Source organism: Lycorma delicatula, chromosome 3 (assembly GCF_047948215.1).
Source record: "Lycorma delicatula isolate Av1 chromosome 3, ASM4794821v1, whole genome shotgun sequence".
Taxonomy (NCBI): Eukaryota; Metazoa; Arthropoda; class Insecta; order Hemiptera; family Fulgoridae; genus Lycorma; species Lycorma delicatula.
Genome location: NC_134457.1, coordinates 73983968 through 74005665, shown reverse-complemented (window position 1 = coordinate 74005665; position 21698 = coordinate 73983968). Strand labels below are relative to the sequence as shown.

At 31.7% G+C, this 21698-nt stretch overlaps 1 protein-coding gene across 5 annotated transcripts in view; it reads right to left on the bottom strand.

The window, feature by feature from the left end:
- RanBPM (Ran-binding protein M) overlaps positions 1 to 21698 on the bottom strand; it is a 131301-nt gene that overhangs the window by 32986 nt on the left and 76617 nt on the right. For 4 of the 5 annotated variants that reach the window (XR_012755702.1, XR_012755704.1, XR_012755703.1 and 1 more), the window contains exons 7-10: positions 19779 to 19996; positions 15920 to 16071; positions 10527 to 10638; positions 5668 to 5829 (exon numbers count right to left, since the gene is read on the bottom strand). Coding sequence is in view for 2 of the 5 variants with exons in the window: in XM_075359994.1 (XP_075216109.1) it covers positions 5696 to 5829; positions 10527 to 10638; positions 15920 to 16071; positions 19779 to 19996 (616 nt within the window). In the remaining 3 variants the exon portion in view is untranslated. Of the gene's footprint in view, positions 1 to 5060; positions 5218 to 5667; positions 5830 to 10526; positions 10639 to 15919; positions 16072 to 19778; positions 19997 to 21698 lie in introns of those variants that run through there. The other variant, XM_075359996.1, reaches the window with a different exon arrangement.

Genomic DNA, 21698 nt, shown 5'->3' with positions numbered 1-21698 from the left:
TTGGTCAAATTACTGTTTCTAACAAAATCCTCCAACATACTAAATATTTATTCATATGGTATATACCTAATCTCTTCAAAATATTATTAATTACAATTAAGATTTTATTTAATTTTCTAACCCAAATTTCAATAATTAATGAACTGATTTCCATCATTCAAATTTTACAGACTGGAATTTTTTTAACTTAATTTTATCATTTTCATTTTTTTCTACATCGAATTTAAGCATTTTTCAAATTTTGTTGCATAATAAAGAAAAATATTTTAATTAGATGAAAAGATCATGTACATAATTTTATATTCGTATTCATATTGATGCTTAGGAACCTAAATTATTAAAGGTATCAGCAACCTAGAGCATTAGTTCTTCCAGTTCAGAGTTTCTCATTTTTTCAGTATTTGCGACCCAATTTTCAAATAATTTTTATCGCACCCCCTCTCATATAATAACAATGTGTAGAATAATAATGTATTTTGAGCATCTGATGCTAAAGCTGCACTAATATCTTAAATAAGTAAATTTATTGCTATCTGGTAACACAGATCTGCTGCAGTGACAAAACCAGAATCAGTGCCTCTCAACTGCTCTGTCTTACATCTGCCATATCGGACATTCTTGTGGCTTCATGAGAAGTTCAGATTTGTCTCAAGCATTCTGGAACATCTGCACGACCATCTGTGCAAACATGTATGAATGCTGCACCATGTTCAATTCAAGCTAGTTTCAGTCAAGTCAATCCATTTATCACTATTGAATCTATCGTGAATGTATATGTTGTAACTTGCATATTAACTGTAATTCATGGTAATAAATATTCATGGCAGTAGATTTATAGAGAATCATGGATAAATTTTTATGTGGGCCTAAGTGAGCATTAGATGATAGTGAAATGTCAGCAAGTGCATAGACGAGCGTGGTTCCAAAAATAAAATCAAGAAATATTGTCGAAAATACATAAATTTTGGGTACTGAACTATACTTAAATTTTACCAGTACTGAAGTAAATGAAGAAGAAAGGCCCTTGTGTATTATTTCCTCAAAAGTTTTGGCAGCATGAAACCTTAACGATCTTTGGAAACGCTTTATAATAAGTTAACAAACCACGAAAATTCTTCAAAATAAAATTAAAATCATATAAAAAGCAAACATTATTTTTAAAAAAAACTTTGAATGAAAAAGCTTTACTTGTCTCTTACAAAGTTTCATATAAAATATCGAGATGTAAAAAACCTCACACCATTGGTGAAGAGCTTATTTTTCCAGCTGCAATTGAGATAACAAACTATGTTTGGGGATAATATTGCCAAACAATTGCAGTCCATACCTCTATCAAATGATACTGTTGCCCATCAAATTGCTGATGCAGCTGAAGATTTTACAGCATCAGCTTTTCGGGATATTGCATGACAAATTGTTTTCAATTCAGCTTGATGAGGCAACAGATAGCAATAAGATGCTAATTTCATTGCCTATACTCGATTTTGTGATGGTATGTCAGCAGTAGAAGAACTACTTTTCTGCAAACCAGTAGAACTCAAAGCAACAGCACTTGCATTATTTGCTATCTTAAGAGGGGGGGGGGGGGGGCACAGGAAACAAAGTGGAGAAAAAAATTTTTTTTCAAAAAAAAGTTGTTTTTGATTTTGGATCTTTGAAATGTTTTCTTTTTAATGATGTAACAATTTCTCTTCTATGTTTAACACAAAAATAAAACTTCCATAGTCTCCATAGAAACAGGTTTCGTTTTGGCCAGTCAAAGTACACAAAGTTTAAGGGTTTACATCGTGCAAACAAGACGAGCTACAAAAGGGTTTCTTTCACAAATTTGAAACTCATTCTTTTTTGTATTAGTTCATATTTTATTTTACAGGCTTCGCTGCAGTACAGCATTAGAAAAGAAACAAAATCATACAAGTTTTGTTTTTATAGGTTACGTGAAAGTGCTTTTGATTTTTTAAATAAGATTATTTGTGCGGATCTGTTTATTTTATTAACTGTTTATAATAGTGTTCTAATTATAAGTTATTATTTAAAATATCATTGAATAGTTATCAGTTTAGTGACTGTTTATAAGAAAATCATACCGGTACAATTTTTTGGTTTATGATACCCTAGGGTGAACAGACTACCATAAAAATTGTGTAGTGTTAAGAGTCAATTACCAAACAAAAAAGTTATTTTTTAGTTTATAATACTACTGAATAAGTAGCCTTGTAGCAGATTTATAATGGAGAATAAACATAGTTTGTGGAAAAAAAACCGTGAAAACGAAATAATATTTGTCTGTTAGCTGCAAAGAAATGTTTGACAGTAAAAAAAATTGTCAAGTGATTCTGGCATTGACTCAGAACCAATTCTCCTGCCCATCTATTCTAATTAAAAATTTGAATGTACCAAATAGAAGAATTACTGATTTTGTACAGTGTGGTGCAGCATTTTCTTGATGTCAGTGTTCATGAATATACACTTGTTGATAAAGTATGTTTGCAGTCCTTATCTGAATGTTTACCTTCTCCAACTTGTCTTTCAAAAACACTACTAATTAATCCAGACATCTAAGCACCAAGAATGAAGATGAAGACTCCGCCTAAAAAATTTAAAAAGAGAAGAATCCAAAAAATCAGCTGAAGGAATGTTGTTTAGAGCGGAGAGTTTGAAGAAAATTGATAGGTAAAATATTATCTTAAACTTCGACTGATTATTTCTGAAAGTTTTAAAATTCTGGTTTTACTGAAACTCAAAAAATCTAACTTGAGTTCCAATCAAAATAAATTCATGATTTTTTAAAAAATTATTTAGAAAATTGTGTGGCCCTTGCATTACATGAGATAGGATTTCACAGAAAATATTTAGTACTGACCTAAATTTAAAATATAAATAAATATTTCGTCAAAAAAACAAAATTTATAAAATTTTTTTAAAAAAATACACAAAGGAAATGCAAGTTATCTTCAATGCAGTGGCCACTAGATAATTTTCTTGTTTTCATACCAATTTTGTAACTTAAATACTACCAGAGATATGGGTTTTGAATGATGCTGTTTTCTACCTTCATCCCCTAAAAGGATGGTAAGGGGGAATGATAGAAATATTTCTTTTTTTCAGGAAATACTCTCCATTATGCATCTAATGTACTGGAAAAAATGAAATTCCTTATCCTGGATGAAAAATTTTTTTTTTTCCATACTCCCCCTTAAATGATTTTATAAACGAGGCAGAGTGGAAATAAAAATTGCGTCGGAATATGCACCAGATGGGGGTGCAGTACATTCTGCATTACTATTTTATTGCGAGGCAAGATGGTTATCACATGGAAATTTTTGCAGCATATTTATGAATTAAGAGAGGAAATCGTCATTTTTCTTCTAGAAAATGACGAAGAATGTAAGCTGAGAAGTTTCGAGATGGTTTATTTGTGATGGAATTTTCAACATATTCCAGAAATTAAATACTTTGAATCTTCAACTCCAAGAAGCAAATACACATATGTTGGATATGAGCGATAAAGTTAATGCTTTTTGTAGAAAACTGGAATTGTGGAGCAGAATTTTTTAAGCAAAATAACCTAGAAATGTTTGCAACTGTGGATGAATGTGTTAAAACTTACAAGGCTGAAGAACAACATGAGAAAGTTGTTTTTGTAACCACTGAAAATCATTTAGCCATGCTGGCAAAGAATTTTAAAAAGTATTTTCTTGTTGATGATAACTTGGTAGCAAGTTACGAGCAAGTTCCATTTCAAAATACTCCCAAAGGGCTCTCAACTCCCGAAGAAGAAATCATAGATTTCACGTCAAGTGACAAAATCAAATGACAATTTAGTAATAAATTACTCTTTGAATTTTGGGCAGAGATGAATGATTAGTTATTCTGCACTGAAGAGCATTTCATATACTATTACATTATTTTCAACATCCTACCTGTGTGAAACCAAATTTTCTGTGGCGGCTGCTTTGAAGACAAAATGTAGATCTAAGCTAAATATAGAAAAATAACTCAAGAGTGTCTATTTCAAATATTAAACTTTCCTTCAAAAACCTTTTCTCTGCAAGACAGGCCCCAAGGGAGTCGCTAATAATAATTATTAAACTTGTTTTTAATTTAGTTATAATAATTTTTTATAAATTAATTAATAATAAATACACTGTGTTGTATTGATACATTTCTATTTATAAGTGATAAGGGTAAATGTGTATTTTATTATTTATTATCTCAGAATGTATTTTTTTTTGCTTTCCTTTCAGTAAATTAATAGATTTTTCTAATCATATTTTCTTTTTGATATGCTCACACTCCCCATTTAGTGTTATTACGCTTCCCTAGGGGAACGCATCCCACAGGTTGAGAAATACTGTTCTAGATCATTGGTATTACATTTTATACATTATTATAATACTTTATGTTGTTCCACCATCAGCAGATTACATCATCCAAAATGAGATTTTTTGTTTAGTAATCTTTTTTCTCTCTGTTCTTATTTGAACAATATAATCTTTTATTTTAAATATGATAATTTTGAGTGAAATTTTCACAAATCCTCCAGTTTCCATAACCTTTCTCCAGTTAGTCCAACCCCAGCCACAGTGATATGGAATTACCAGCCATCGTGTAAGGCTGTAAGGAGGATGATACTGAACAGGAGTTCACCGATTTGATCATTCAAGATAAAAATGTTGGGATAAATTATATAATTTTTTTTATTTGTGCAGTTTGTTTATATTGTAAAAAATATTTATATAATTTATCCCAACATTTTTAATCTTGAATGATCGGATATATATATAAAATGATAATTTTATATAATATAATTATTAAGCAAAAAAAAATATTTTAATTCACCAGAAACAGTGCAATAAAAGATAAGAAAGTGTCTGAATCTGGTGGATTTAAATATTTACTTAATAATTATTTGATACAGTGGTATATAATGTTAAAAGAAATATATACAAATGCACACACACACACGCGCGCACATCTTTTTTTATATAAAAGGATTAGATCATGATAAATCAAACTGATTAAAAATGCAATTTTTTAATTTAAATAAACATCTTTTCATACAATTAAAAAAATAGTTAAATATTAACAAAATTTAAAAAGAAATATATTAATGAGAATAAATATTCAAATTTTTTAATTTTTTTAATTGACAGTATGGCCAAATGTAGACACTTGCTGGAATCAAACATGGTACCAGGTGATCACAAAGGTAGCCTGCAAACCATTATATCATTTGATTGAGTTAGTTACACTAAATTTTTGCTAAAATTATGCTAAATTTCACTAAAATTTCAATACGATCTTCAAGAAATGTTGAAAAACTGCTAGCAGTTTTCTGAAACTAGATTAAAAATAATTTCATTTGTGAGAAATGATAATGTTACAGAGGTGAAATTTTTAAATTGTCCTGGTGGGATAGACAAAAAAATGTTATCTAAAAGAAATCATCATTAAACCAGTATAACATTTAAAACAAGTTTTAAAAAAAAGTCGCTAATTCTATTAGACTTTTATTAGATTGTATTTTTCTCAAGGTCAAAGGAGAAATACAAAAAAAAAGCTCATAGGTTTTATGAGTAAAATTTTATATGATGACTCTCCAATCCTAATATATAGAATTTTCAAAGATAAAGGTAAACAGCTGATGTGAATATTAATACTTACACTTAAAGTACAGTTTATTCTGTGCAGCTCAATGATGTAGTAGGTCATCGACGGAGGCAAAGGCGCATGAACCAAGTCCAGCACGAGACATCAATCGAACTAACTCTCTCGCATGTGCTACAGCTACTTCCAGTGGAGGCCGCCTTGGCAAATTACTAGATTCTGATCAGAAATATAAAATTATTCTATATATTGTTTAATTTTGTTTTTTTTTTAATATATCTGTTTACAATAAGCATAATTACAATTTGCAACATTGAAAGCTAATAATACTCATACAGAATAATTAAACAGCACTATAAACCATACTCTACTAATAAAACCACATGTTTCCAATGTAAGCCAATCCATAGATAGTGCAATCAAGACAATGGGGGTCTGTCTTAAACTGTGCCAGCCTCTAATTGCCAGGGAAGGAGAACCAGGCCTGACTATGTCGTTCCCAGAACTCCATCCGGCAGCCGGGTCTTGGTCTTTTATTTCCCAGTCATAGTAATCTCCCTCAGAGTCCCGTTCACTGAAACCAGCACAACTGGGCATGGCAGCCCTTGTGGATGAGGCTGTCCACCCTTCCCTACGCTAAATGCCATGAGTCTCTCCTCAGTGTCCTTAGTGGGTAACACTTTCATTGAGAACGTGTCAAAAGCCCTCCAGTTATCCTCTGAGGCCAACATGAAGGACACCAGGTTCTCAGCTCTTAATCTTTCAATATCTGCTTGGATTCACCATAAGTGCCATTCTTCACAATCAAATATGGTTTGCTCAACTGTGTCCTCCCAGCTGCAAAACATGCAACATTTGAATAAATTCTCTGAAGTAATTCAATTCCCTACCTGGTTTCTACTCATATGTATCATAATTTTTAAAAATTTATAGTTTACATTGATACTCCTAAGTTAGCAATGATAATGACTTATGTTAAAAACTACTTAATAACTTTAACTAGTTAAACTACTTAAGTAGTTCACATTTTATGTAATTTAGTCTTCATAAACTTTAAAAAATAATAAATAAATCCAAGTTAACAATAAAATTATTCAGATTTATATTAATAAATAATTCAGATTAATAAACAGTGTTGAATAATTCAAATTTTCTATAAATAATTTAAACTTTAAAAAGATCGTGCCAAATTAAAGACACAAAAAACTTACAAATGTTAATTTGGCTACAATTAAAAAGAGAATTGAACACCACTTAATATTTATAAAATTTTTAAACTTTGTTTACTTTTCAAGTCAATTTCATTTTATTTTGTTCAATTTCTTTTTAAAATGGGTAACCCTACAAAAATGCCCCATATATGAAACCATTAAGAACCTCTCTTTACTAGAGTATTAAAAATTTGAGGCAGTTTAAAAGTAAGGGCTGATCAATAAAAAAAAAAAATGAGAACAGCTGAAAAATGAAAAATTTATTAATGGTTTCAAATACTTACACACAGGGCTCAGCTGATAAATTTTGCATATATATGCGTAGCATGGGAATTAAAAGAGATATTGAAATGAAATAAAAAAAAGAATAAAAGCACAATACCTTAGCTACAAAATGCAGTATTTATTTTTCAATATAATCCCCGTTTACACTGCCACTTTTCTCAACGTGTGACAAGTTTTTGCATTCTGTCACTGAAAAATTCTGGCGGTCTTTCTCAGATCCAAGTCGCCACAGCGTTCTTCACCTTATCGTTGGTGGTGTAATGATTACCTTTGAGATTCCTCTTGAGATGAGGGAAGAAGCGCAGACAAATCCGGCGAGTATGGTGGATGTGAAATAGGCTCAAACTTCAGCTTTCGAATAGCTATGGGTTGCTGGGTGATTCACCGGTCACTTTGAAGCAAATCGTTCATCTCCTTTCGATGTTACTTGTCAGTCACAGAAACTGGTTGCCCGCTGTGAGGTGTGTCCTCAATTGTCGCTTTACCAGCTTCACATTTGCAAAATTTCAATTCCCACCTATTCACAGTACTCCTATCAACAGTTGCACTACTGTAAATTACTTTTGAACGAGGAAAAATATTTGTAGGATTCACATTTTCTGCTGTTAAAAATTCAGTCACTGCATGCTGTTTTAACCATGTTGACATATTGGCTGTACTCAACTCCATTTTAACTGCTACTGAAAACAAACCGGTAAACAGATTTCAAGCACTATTCCAGGTTTGTAGAGGGGGATTTTAGCTACCATGTGACGCCTAACTCGATAGTACCTTTTGTCTCAGTGTAGCACGCTAGTGTGCAACCCACCGGGTTGGTCTAGTGGTTAATGCGTCTTCCCAAATCAGCTGATGATTTGATTTTTGGAAGTCAATTTTTTGGAAGTCGAGAGTTACAGTGTTCAAGTCCTAGTAAAGCCAGATATTTTTACATGGATTTGAATACTAGATCGTGGATACTGGTGTTCTTTGGTGGTTGGGTTTCAATTAACCACACATCTCAGGAACGGTCAAACTGAGAATGTACAAGACTACACTTCATTTACACTCATACATATCATCCTCATTCATCTTCTGAAGAATTATCTAAACGGTAGTTACCGGAGGCTAAACAGGAAAAAGAAAGAAAGAAAGCACGATAGTGTGCAAAATTTATCAGCTGAGCCTCATACATAATTACTTTTTTGCTAATTTTTCCACATTTTACTAATTTTTCCACATAAAAAACATTTAGTTCCAAACACTTTTATATTGGGAAACAAGCTTCTTCAACTCTTTCTTTGTTTTCCTTGAATCATTGAAATGAAAGCCAATTTTTGAGGTGTACGAAGAGACTAGATCAGGACTAGGGGATGATAAAAAAATCTCCCATCTGAATTTTTGAGTTGTTCCTGTTGTGCATGCAGTCATGTGTGGGTAAGCATTGTTCTTCATCGTGAAGAAAAAGTCCTGATCTCAGGGTTCCTCGTTGTCAGTTTTGAAAGTGTTTTAAAATAGATCTGTGATGTGATAGATATTCCACGTTCCATGAAATCAATCAAAAGCACACCTTTTGGTACCAGAATACGTTGCCATGATTTCCTTTAAGACTGGGCTTGTTTGAATTTTTCAGTTTTAGTAAACCAGAATGACACTATTGCATGGATTGTTGTTTTGTCTCATTGACATATGAAATCCACGTTTCATCACCAGTGATGATATGGGAAAAAAATTTGTCTCCCTCATGGCTAAAATGGTCTAGAAAATCATGTGCAGATGTCATTAGGTGATCTTTGTGAGCACTTGTCAACATTTTCAGCACCCATCGTGCACACAGTTTGTGTCAGTCACAATTCTCAACAATGTTGTCTTTGAAATTCTAAAGAAAGACTGCTAATTGTAAAGCAACGATTTTCTCTCCCTTTTGCATTCACATGTTCAATGAGAATGTCAGTCCGGACACTAGGCTTGTCATTTTTCTGTTCATTGTGAACATTTGAGCGGCCTTCCTTAAACTCATGACACCAGTGTCTAATCTTTCCTTCACTCGTTGTGGTACGTCTGCCCATATGTTTCACACAATTGACAATGAATTTCAGCAGCACTTGACATTTTTTGTTTAGAAAAAAATGTAACCACTGATCAAACTTCACAACTGGTGGGATTTGTTATTACCACACTCACCTTAACACACTGTATTTAAAAGGCTAACAACAATGAACTGATGGATGAGGCGGCCGAACAGATTGGTTGTTACACCTACTGTACATGTATCAACCAATCAGTATTGCAAATTGTTATTTGTAACCCATCAGCCCTTACTTTTGAATCATACCTTATAATTAGCCTGAGAGTACAATGAAATACTAAAATTATTATACTTTCTACTATAACAAAATTTTAGCATAAGGTTTCATTAAAAAAAAATAAATAAAAAATATTTAAAAAAGTAACAGCTGTTGAAAATTAAAAATTTAAGACTGTCTTCAGATTTCAGTTTATTTATATATTTTTTGACATTCAGTTTCTTTTATTACTAATATATAAATGAAAGATAATTTCTTTGAAGCTACAAACTTCAACCGTGAGAAGTCACAAAACTGGATTCACGGTTCGTTTTAAAGTTTATTATTTTCTTAATTTATATATAATACCTAAAAATAAAAATAAATCAGGCAAATTTCCAGCAAGTAATAAAGTAAAAAGTATCAAGATGTCTGCTAAGTGATTCATTTAGACTGACTCCATGACCAATACTATTAGAGGCCCAAGCACTGCAAGCAATTTACAGTGAAAAGAAGCTTCTAGAACAGATGTTTAAGCATCACCAAACTTTTAGAAGTGTTGTAAAGGGATGGAAAGTTTAATAAGTTTTAAAAAAAGGAAGTTATCTATTCCTGAGGCACTTAGGAAAATGGTTCCAGCATATCTGGAGGTTTTTGTGTTGAGTGGAATATTCAGAATAATGACAGATAACAAAGCTTTTAGAAGAGGTGGGCAGCTACAGAATACACTAGTAACGCAATGCATACAAACTTTTTAAAATTACTGAAACTGCAGCAATCATCCTTTGCATTTTGCTGTTATACTTTGCACACTGAATTATTATTACTAATACATTCTGATAATAATTAACAAATTGGAAAATAAAGCATCTGGGAATAATTTTCAGTGCAGTACACATGGAATAGATAAGTGTGTAGATATTAGCCAATCAATCAAGTCATTTACACAAATTATTTCATAATTTATCAATTTTATATGTTCCTTTACTTCAAAATAACCATCTTGCTCTGTTTTTTTATTAACAGCTGAAAAATGGCATAATTTTTACTATGGGTATTAAAATTAATTAGTTAAGAGAAGAACAAGTCATTTGGAATTTCTCATAGAGAACCTTTTAGGACAGGCTTCACAAATATTAAAAATATTTTTATACATTACCTAAAATAGCAGAATTAAGAGCTGCACAAACTGTTTCCCGCTGTACAGGATCCAGCTGCCATCCTACAGGACTACTCCATGGATTCGAATATGCCAGCAAACTGAAGGCATCCTGTAAAGAAAAAGATAAAAAATTAAACAATAATTCTATCGGTTCATATAACTTATAAAAATTAACAACTGCAGTTAAAAATCTTGTTAATGGTAACTAAATTAACTGCAATAAAAGGTATCAGATAAGAGCACAACACTACCAAACAACTACATGCAAAAATTATAATGTTAGTATTTTAGCTCGGGTAATGTAATGTAGCTCGAGAATTGTAATATTATATTTTAAACAACTGGTCTTTAGCCAATCTCATGGTGGAGTGATAGCAACTCTATCTTTCATCCAGAAGTTATGAGTATGACTCCAGGTCAGGCATGGCATTTTTCACACACTACAAAATTCATTAATACAATTAAATTTGATCAGTATAAATTAATGATCAAATGACTTAGGATTAAAATGAAAACATATTTAATTATTAGCAATAACAGAAAGATTTGTTTAGTAAAATAAAGTGAAAGAATAAAATATCTACTTTTGAACCAAAAATATACTGAATGAAATATGAATCAAAAAGTTTACTGTTATCTGATTGAAGCTTATTACTATTAGTAAAATTAAAACCAAAATAAACGTAGAATAAAAATTTTGATTGACTATAAAATCCTATTAGAATAAAAAAATAAATAAATAAAAAAAATGTAGGAAGATGTGTATATTATACATACACAAGGTGTGTTCAAAATATGAGAATTTTTGTTTTTTGGAAAGAAATTTATTTATTTTTCTACATTAATGTAGAAAAATACTTCCTTTCAAAATACTTCCCATTAGATATTATACACTTATGCCAGCGCTTTTTCCAATCCCTAAAAGACTTCTGGAACTCGATCTTTGGATTAGTGTTTAGCTCTTTCAGTTATTCGCTTTTAATCTCATCTATTCTTATAAAAAAATGGCCCTTTTACGGTTCTCTTTATTTTTGGGATTAGAAAAAAGTCACATGGGGCCATGTCTGGCAAATATGGCAGCTGAGGCTACATTACAGTGTTGTTTTTGGGTAAAAACTGACAAACAAGCAATGAGGTGTGAGCAGGTACATTTATCGTAGTGCAACAGCCATGAATTGTTTCGCCACAAATCCGAGTGTTTTTCAGATTGCTTCATGAAAATGACATTGAACATTTAGGTAATACTCCTTATTGATCATTTGATCTCGTGGCCAGAACTCATGATGCACTATGCCACTAAATTCTAAGAACACGGTGAGCATACCCTTCACATTTGACTGTACTTGTTGAGCATTTTTCAGTTTTGGTGATCCAGAATGCCTCCACTGGGACGATTGTGCCTTATTTTCAACATCATATCCGTAAACCTATATTTCATCACCTATTATGACATGTTTCAGTAGTTCTGCATCGTTGTTGACTTCATTTAGCAACCACTGAGCAACTTCTGTTCATCACTGTTTTTTGTTTGAAAGTCAACAATTTTGGAGCAAATTTTGCTGTCACATGCTTCATACCCAAACATCTAAAAAATTTCATGGTATCCAATTGACATCCCAACATCATCAGCGACTTCTCTGATTATGATTCAGCGATCATTCATAATCATTTCTTTCAGTCTTTCCATGTTTTCATTGGTTGATGTGCTGGGGCGTCCGGGGCGCTTGGCATCTTCAACGTCTTCACGACCTTCTTGGAAACGCTGATACAAGTCGTAAACCCTTGCTTTACTCATGACAGACTAACCAGAAGTAGTATTTTAATATTTTAAAAACATTGCTACACTTTATTCCATTCTTATAGTAAATTTAATGCAAATTCCCAGATACATTATTTATACAAATGAAAAATCGTTGATTGTACCAAAACATGTATTATCCTTTTGACAACTGACAACAACTAAACATCCAATAAGGCTAAAAATGTACAGTTACTTTTTAGACAGGTTGACCAATACAACGAAAGAATCCTGAGAATCGGACTAATACAACCTGTGAAATTTCAAAATTCTCGTTACTTTTTGAACACACCTTGTGCACACACACACACACAGGCTATTTTTTAAGTAAGGTCCAACTGGTTGACTATAGCTAAGTAAATTTTGCATGGCTTTGAAATGCACATGTGCCCTGGCTCCCGGCATGCCTTGTACAAATGCAGACACCATTTACAGTCGTAATGTCACTTTATATGGTTTATATTGTTAAGTTGAAATGTTTAAAATAATTGAACAGCCTGTCAATTGTGTACGATTAGATTTTTGACCACAAGAAATGTCAGCAAAGTGCATAAGACTGTTCAAGGACGGGTGGGAACAATGTCCATGATTAAGTGCAATCAGGTTGATTGCAAGTGCAAAGTTGTTGCAAAAATTCATCAAGACTGGCAATTCAGGATTTCCACTTTATCACTGTTATTCCCACAAGTTTCAAAGTCAGTGTTACACAAAATCGTTTCTGAAATCTTGCAGTTCAAACTGTGCTCGCGATTGAGTTCCCTGGCTCCTTTCTGAAGAACACCAAAAAAGGAGAATGACTAGTGTTTTTTAACATTTTTGACCTGATACACTGAAGAAGGAGATGAACTTTTGAACCACATTGTCAAAGGGGATGAGACATGGGTTTCTCACATCACTCCAGCAGCAAAGTGGTAGTCAATGGAATAGCAACACACACCTATAAAGTGAAAGCCAAACAGACAATGTCAACGGGCAAGATTATGGCAAGTGTACTTTGGGATAAACATGGTGTTCTATTACATGATTTTACGCCCAAAGCGACAACAATAAACTCAGCTGCGTATTGCGAGACCTTGACAAAGCTTCAGCATGCCACACAGAATAAGCAATGTGGCCTGCCTACTGTCATCTAGAGTTTGTTTTGTTGCTTCGTAACCTCATTCTGCTGCTCAAATTCTACAGTTAATCAGCTCTTTTAGATGGTAGCTAATGACCACCCACTGTACAGCCCAGACCTTGTGTCAAACAATTACCACCAGTTCTGCTACCCGAAGAAGTTTCTTGGTAGTCAGCGATAGTTTTGTTTGTATTAAAAAGCAGACCTTACTTAAAAAAATAGCCATCATGAATTTATATATACTTTTTGAGTATTCAAATAATTCACTAATATTCTGACCACTATCCTAATAAAATTTAATATTATATAAAATACAAACCACAAAACACAGTAATTAGATAAGTTAATCTTACCTAATCAATTTTCAATAACTAGTTTTTGCAGTTCCCACATCTTTAGTTCATATTAAATTCTATTTTTATAACATTAAAACTTAATATTTCTAATAGTTTGTCATGTTTCTGAGATTGTAATATTTTTCCATTGCCAGAGTTTAAATAATATGGTCAATATATTTGTACTTGTGCTGTCCAGTACTGGAGTAATGTATTCTGTTATTATTATGGCTTACATTCTATTTTACAAATTACAAATTTACCAAAACAACCAAATTATGAATCCACCTCTTTTATCAACAGTATTTAATACTGATGCAGAATAAGTAATTTTTTTTAATTTATGTCAATTTTTAAATGATTTCTTCCATTTCGATTATAAATATCTAATGTGTTAAATTTCTATCTGCTCCATGTTCAGTCATGAATATAAGGGGTTAAGTTTAACCCCTTAAAGATTTCTTTAATTCTGTATGGTAAAATTTCTGATCTATTTATTTTGCACAGTTCATAAAACATACAATAATTTGTGTAATAACATGTTTAAATAGGAATTTCATCACAGTTAATAAGTAAGTATTCATTAAAACAAGAAAATCTTCATAAAACTTGAAAAGATATAAATAATGTTCAGCATAAAAGTTTGGTATAGTAAAAAATGCTTTCATAAAATCACCTCCAATAAAAAAAAATTAACTAGTTAATTTACAAGGATCAATAATAAAAAGTTGTAACAGAAACTTCATTCCTTGATTGCCAGTGAAAGCACATTCTAGAAAACAACCAACATTACCTGTGTGATATGATGACATTACCTGTGTGATAAAAACAAGACATTTAGAATGTATAAATTCAATAATGTAACAATAGATTGCAGAATCTACAAACTAAGCACGTAGTAAATAATTCAAAATCAGCCAATCAAATATTAACAGTTACATTGACTACAGTTGGCAACAGTACTTTAAATGCATTTTCTGTGTGGCAACTATATTAGACAAAAGTTGTGAATGAAAAATGAAAATACAACTTGTAAACATTTAAAACGACTTATTCCTCCTATACTTATCGTCAGCAAGACATTTGACAATGATAATTTCATAAATTTAATTTGTTAATCATCATACATGAAATATTGTCAATAATAAATGGCCGCCTCTTTGTCTTCCATTCATGTATATGATTGCAAATTTTCTTATTTTATAAGCTACTGGTAATTTTCACAATTTCCTTTTAATTAACTGGTTTTTGGAGCTATTAGGAACAAAATACAGTAAAACTATTAGAAAATTGTTCATGGAAATAAAGAAAAAATTGCAAACAGGAAAATGTAAGTATGAAAATAAAAAATATGGGGTTTCTAATTTCAAGACAGCAGAACCTTATCTTATCAGTATTCTACATATTCTTACACTTCTCTAAGGAGAAATATGAAAATAAAGAATCCAAGTGTGGATTAACATGTTTTATTTTCACTACTCAGTAGTTCTTATGACCTTAACCACCAATAATGAAAAATTTGAATATCGTAAACTTTTACTTCTCGTGTACAACAATTTTAATTCTGTGACATATTTCTATTTATTGTGTAACTGTGCAAGCCTGATACTACAGAGAATTATAATAACATTTTTTCAGGTGATCACAGTATTATGTAAAGTTAGAACTGCTTGGATGAACCGAGCACCTGGGTGCCTCCAACTTAGACTAATGGCTGTTAAACATATCATGAACCTCATGTAAAGGACAAAGAATTTATTTTGAAAGTCACAGTTATTGATCTTTTTAAAACAAAAATGATAATAATGATAAAATAAATGATGTTTCAAAGTGACTAATCAGTTACAGACGTCAGTTGATTATTTTTATATTTAAGCCATTATATAAAACAGTCTAAACATGAAAAAAACAATTGTTTATTTTGTTTTGTACACTCTTCTCTATGTTTAATCAAACCAAACAATTTGTAGACTTTTTTAAGTAAATAATTTGATTTTCATTTTTTTACAATTGTTTATTAGGATACTAAATGGTAATATCATGCAGTAAAAGAAGCAAATTGTATTTTACTAATAACAAAACACATACACATACTTACATTAAGGAGCATACAAAAAAGAATATTCATTAAGATACATACCTGAAGCATTTTTTTGTTATTTTCATCCTTTCCTTGTTCTTGCCTTAAATGTACACTCATATTATAAAGCTCTCTTCCAAATTCTAACATCCTTTCAACAGCTGGTTTACTACCACCACACAGTTGTCTCCTACCTTGTGGTGGGTCAACATCTATAATATGTAATCAAAAATTAAAAAACATTAGAAATTTAATGATATTTAAAGAGAGACAGTTACTTTTAATATTCATTTAATGATATTTAAAGAGAGGCTACTTTTCAAATTCAGTACTGAATAGAATTGCTGCCTGATCAGACTTTAAAATTATGAGTGCTGGAAAATACTTTATATTTTTACACCATAGTGCCAACTTTCAGTATCAGTGGTAAATTTTATGATTCTCATAACTTTGATGAAATTATATTAATGAAGTGTAGATTTATAGTGAGAAAAGTATGGATTTTTCAAGAGTAATGCTTGATAATGTCAATACTGCATTGTTGATAATGTACATGACTAGGCAATCTGAGACTCTTGGCTAAAACACTTCTGTAAATGGACTGGAATTAAAATTCATACTGAAAATAATGAATAAACAGAATTATCTCATAACAAAGTTGTTCAGAAGTAGGCATGTGTTCTTTGAATTAACATCATATATAAAGATAGACTTATTAACAATGAAGTTATCTTGTCAATTTCAAGTATGTCATAATCGGTATTGCAGCCAAGCTTGTGTTTTTAATAACCTTTTAACTGATATATCTATGTTGTTGATAATGATATGTTGTTTATATTTTCAAAATTTAATTTATTTGATGCATTCATATATCCCACTTGTAATGTCATTCTTTGGGAAGATGAACTTCAATCATTTTAATCGTATAATTATACTTTGTTGCTGTATACATATTGTGCTTCACATTGATGAGCGTGACACTAGCTGTGGGAGTACAGTATACCTATGTGCCTGCAAAAGCCCTCTCCCATTAAGCCAATGACCATGCAATGTTCCCACCACTTGCAGGCAACTATATAAGAATCAAACGGCATAGTGAGAGCTTATTCTGTCATGGACCACCAAAAGAAGATAGAAGTAAGAAATTCCCTAGCTGGCCCAATGTAAGAAGAAGAAAGAAGTTCTCTGGCCAGCCCAATGTGAGACCTCCCGGTGGATGCTACCTCCCCCTCCCCCGGATTCCGAGGCTCCAAGCACCCTAGCTAGACAGTCGATCAGCAGAAGTCAGTCCAACATGGGAGAATGCCTCGGCCCCAGAAGACAACTGATGCTGACCCAACACTGCAGGGCTCTAGGGGCCACACTGTAGCAAGGATCTAACTGCTGTTGAGGAGAAGCTCAGCCTGATTCCATTGGACGAGCCACAACTTCCCAACTGCAGTCAAGCCAACATCACCAGATACCAGCTTCTGGACCCAGCAGCCCTTCTCAGGGCTACCTTGAAAAACACACAACTGGTCTTTTCAGAGCCACTACTCAAAAACCTAAAACAGCCCTTTTCAAGGCTACCGTAAGGTTCGAAGGTACCACATGCCATCGAAGCCATTTGGCAACAACTTATAAACAAATTTTTTTCTCCAGTTGTAATTGCAGATCACTAACACAACCACAATAAGTGCTGCTAATGTGATTTTTATTATTGTAATTTTTTAGAGCAATAATTAAATACGTAATTTAGCAAGTAATGTTTTTGTAATTTATTGTAGCTTTACTAATATGTGAAAACACAGTTTTATAATATAAGAGCCCACATCCTTTACAGATTGTTGTTGGTTGACAGGTCATCGAAGCAAGACATTATATGAACAAATTCCCAGAACAGATCAAGTTGGAAATTGAATATTTGATTCCTTTGAAGGCAAAGAAACTACTAAGACTTATTTAGCACACAGAAAATTTTTGAATTAACAGAACGCAAATTGTAAATTATAATTCTAAATACTTTTATCCAAAGAAAATACAACTGCCGATTTGAATGCATTTATTAAAAAAAAATCAGTGATAAGATAGCTTCTAGAACAGTTGTGATTGTAACATCAAGAACAAATATTATTTATCACAGTCAGGAATAAAAAAACATTTTTAAACTTGAGTTAAACAACTGGTGATGAAAGTTATCAGTTTTTATGTTTTAACTATGTTGACCTCTAAAAATAAAAAAATTAACCAAGTCTTTTAATACTTGACTCCTAAAAATAAAAAATTAAAAAAGTCTTTTAACCTTTTTAGTTCATGTAGCCACTAAACTGGCTATGTATGGTGTCAGTTTTAAAACGCTGTTACAAAATCATTTTATATGGCATCTAAGTCGGTTATTTTGTTTTGTATTCACAAAGGAATCAGTTTTATTATACAATTTGAACGATGTTTATACAATGTAAAATGTTTTATTTAGCCTAGAAAGAATATGACCATTTTTTTCTCAGAAATGTGCTTCTCTCTCTCTCTCTCTCTCTCTCTCTCTCTCTCTCTCTCTCTCTCTCTCTCTCTCTCTCTCTCTCTCTCTCTCTCTCTCTCTCTCTCTCTCTCTCTGTCTGTGTGTGTGTGTGTGTGTGTGTGTGTGTGTGTGTGTATGTGTGTGTGTGTGTGTGTGTGTGTGTGTGTGTGTGTGTGTGTGTGTGTGTGTGTGTGTGTGTGTGTGTGTGTGTGTGTGTGTGTGTGTGTGTGTGTGTGTGTGTAACTTGTGTATTATAATTCCTATGAGGGTTATGAATTTATTTATTATTTACAAAAATAGCTTATCTTACTAGCAACATATCAATGTATTGAAAGACATAATAAATTATGATACAAGGCATACAAAAAAAAGAAGGTATTTGTGGTCATAAATATGTCATCACTTTTACTTGAGGTCTATAAATACCTTTTCTGACAAATGATATCGGCAAACATGTAACACATAACGATTCGTAATGAATAACACTATACAGTAAAAATTGTTTTTTGTCGATCTGAATAGCCTTTTGAGTAGTGGGAATTTTTATAAAACGTAGTTTTCTGAATCTCTTTCACTTATACTAACATATGTTACTAATCTGTGATTTATGACACTGGTTTTTCATCATATTTTGCCCAATTTTCAACAGATTTGTTTGAAAGTATTATTTTTAAAATCAGCAAACTATGTTTCATAAACACAAAGCAAAAAAAAAAATTTCGCTAATAAAAAACGCGGTAGAAATGCCAAAAAAAAATCTGCAATTAAATTATCATAATTTTTGTACTGTTTCAATTTTTTTTTTTGTTACAAGCATAAAAAATATCCAATCGTAACTGTTTTTTTTGTCAAAATCTGTTAAATCTCTTTAATATACTGTAATTTTTTGAAATTTTTTCACAAGAGGGTAGCATAAGAATATGAAAGGAGGCAATCAGATACCAACATATTTTCACGGAGCGCTAATCAACCGCGGATCATTGTGATGGGAAAAGGTTAATACTTAAAACTTATTTCAGCACCATGAATATACATATTAGTAAAAATTTACATAACAATTAAGGTGCACCTGTACTTTTTTTTATTATCCATGCACATGGCAGTTAGCAGGAACTCTAATTGACTGCAATATTAAAAATAAAGTAGCTGAAGAGAAATGTAGGAATAGTTTTAGATCAACACATTCAAAATTCTTACACTCAAAACTGTTTATGACATATTATTAAATAAACAGAAAAGATTTAGAAAATACAAGTACATGTTTAACAAATTGTAAAATGTAACTGCTTTAACGAATAAACACTATCTTTAAGCAGGAAACATAATCCATTTAATCCCAATAATGAAAAAATACATTTAGATATGATACAGAATTTATACATCTACAAAATTAAAAAATAAAAATACTGGAAAATTAATTACCCATATCTTCTACATCTTCATGTGAAGTTCCATTGTGATAACCATTAGTATGTTGTGTATTTTTATCTTCTGAATTCTGTGACTCCATTTCTACATCTGAACTTTCAGAGTCAGTTTTAATTTTTCTAGGTAGTTGATCATAATCACCTGCACCATTTATATTGTTTGAATTTGAATTACTAAGGTTCATTTCTTCAACACTTTCCAAAGGCCTATTTCTAAGATAAAAATTAAAGCAAAAAAATATTTTAACACTATTACTAGCACTGCTTTTATTTTTAAAAATATTAGTGAAAAATTCTGTATTTATTCATCCACAAATGCACTTTCATTATGAACATTCAAAAATATTAAACAATAATTAATAAAGAATTTTCTTAGTTTACATTCTCTCAAGATATATGCAACACAATTCTATGATTATTTTTGATCTTATAATGTGATGAGTGAAACTGAATAAGATCAATACCAGCTTTCTAGTCAAGTCTGCAGTTAAACATACATGAATATAATCTACATTAATAAAAAAAATTATGAATAAAATATCAATTAAATAGCAGGGCCTATTATAACCACTCCTAATGCTAGTTTCTATTCATTCAGGTTTGTTATTGTTTGATTTGAGTTAGCTAATACACATCTTTGCATCAATTTTAATACTTTTAAGTTTTACCTTATGACTCAAATGTTTCATTTCATGAAATAATATGTTGAGGGAAAACTCTACTTATGAAAGCACTGAACTAATTGGAATAATGGCATGATATTCTTCAACATTAGTAGTTGCTATAAAAAACAGACATATCACATTAGTGTAGGCATGCACTTGATCATAATGAAGATTAATGCAAAAATTATAGATTTTCATCTTAAAAAAAAAATAATAAACATTATACGAGAACCTATAAAGTTTTCCTATTTAAAGTTTTTAAATAACTAAAATAATAAAATTTCCAATTGCTATACAGCAATTGGCATGAATAGATGAAAACACTATAGTAATTTAGATATTGTATAAATGGACGGCCCTAAGAAACCATAAAACACAAGATAAAAACATTTCATTATCGCCTAGAGTAGTTCGTACATTAGTCCCAAGTTTAAATTTGCGACACAATGCCGCATAACAGACACAATCCACAAGGATGTGGTGGTGAATTGTCAGTCTGCAGTTGTAGCAAGCAAAACTAGTGCATTTCCATCCATGAGTAAGCCTAGTGTGCCCTATTCGCAAGTGGCAGATAACCTCCTCTTGATGGTTATTTCTGCATGAGGAGCTCCACAGTAATACAGTGTTCTTAACTAGGCTTAAGTTGATTGTTCATAGTCATTCTCTTTGCCACTCATTATGAACTAACCTCATCAGGGAACAGACAAGGTTGTTAGAAGCAACACAATACTACTTTGTCGCACTGTCTTCATGCTCATTGCCTGAAATTCCTATATGGCTGGGGATCCAGTAGAAACTATTATTACGTATTATGTCAAGTCATTTGCAAAATAACACACTGAATCTCACAAACAGGGTGTCTGGAGTATACGTCGCTAATTACCTGTAAGGCACTTATGGAATCTGAGTAAACAAGAACATGCCAAAATTTTGGGCTTATGTAAGGCCTTATTAACGTCATACAGTTCTGAAACTAAAATACTGGTGAAGCTGGGAAGGCCAAACATGTATGTTCTGTTGCCAACAACAAAACCACAACCAACCAAATTAACATTTCTAGAGCCATCCGTACAAACTGTAACTTCAGAAATGATGCTATTTATAATATTACAAAATTTGTTTTGTACAATAACTAGATTAATGCTCTTTTTTTGTGTTCTTAGTACAAAAAGAACTTTATACTGACAAAGATCAAAGCAGTAATTAACAAGAGAAGGCTGCCTAGGGAGATAACAACTTGGAACAACAGT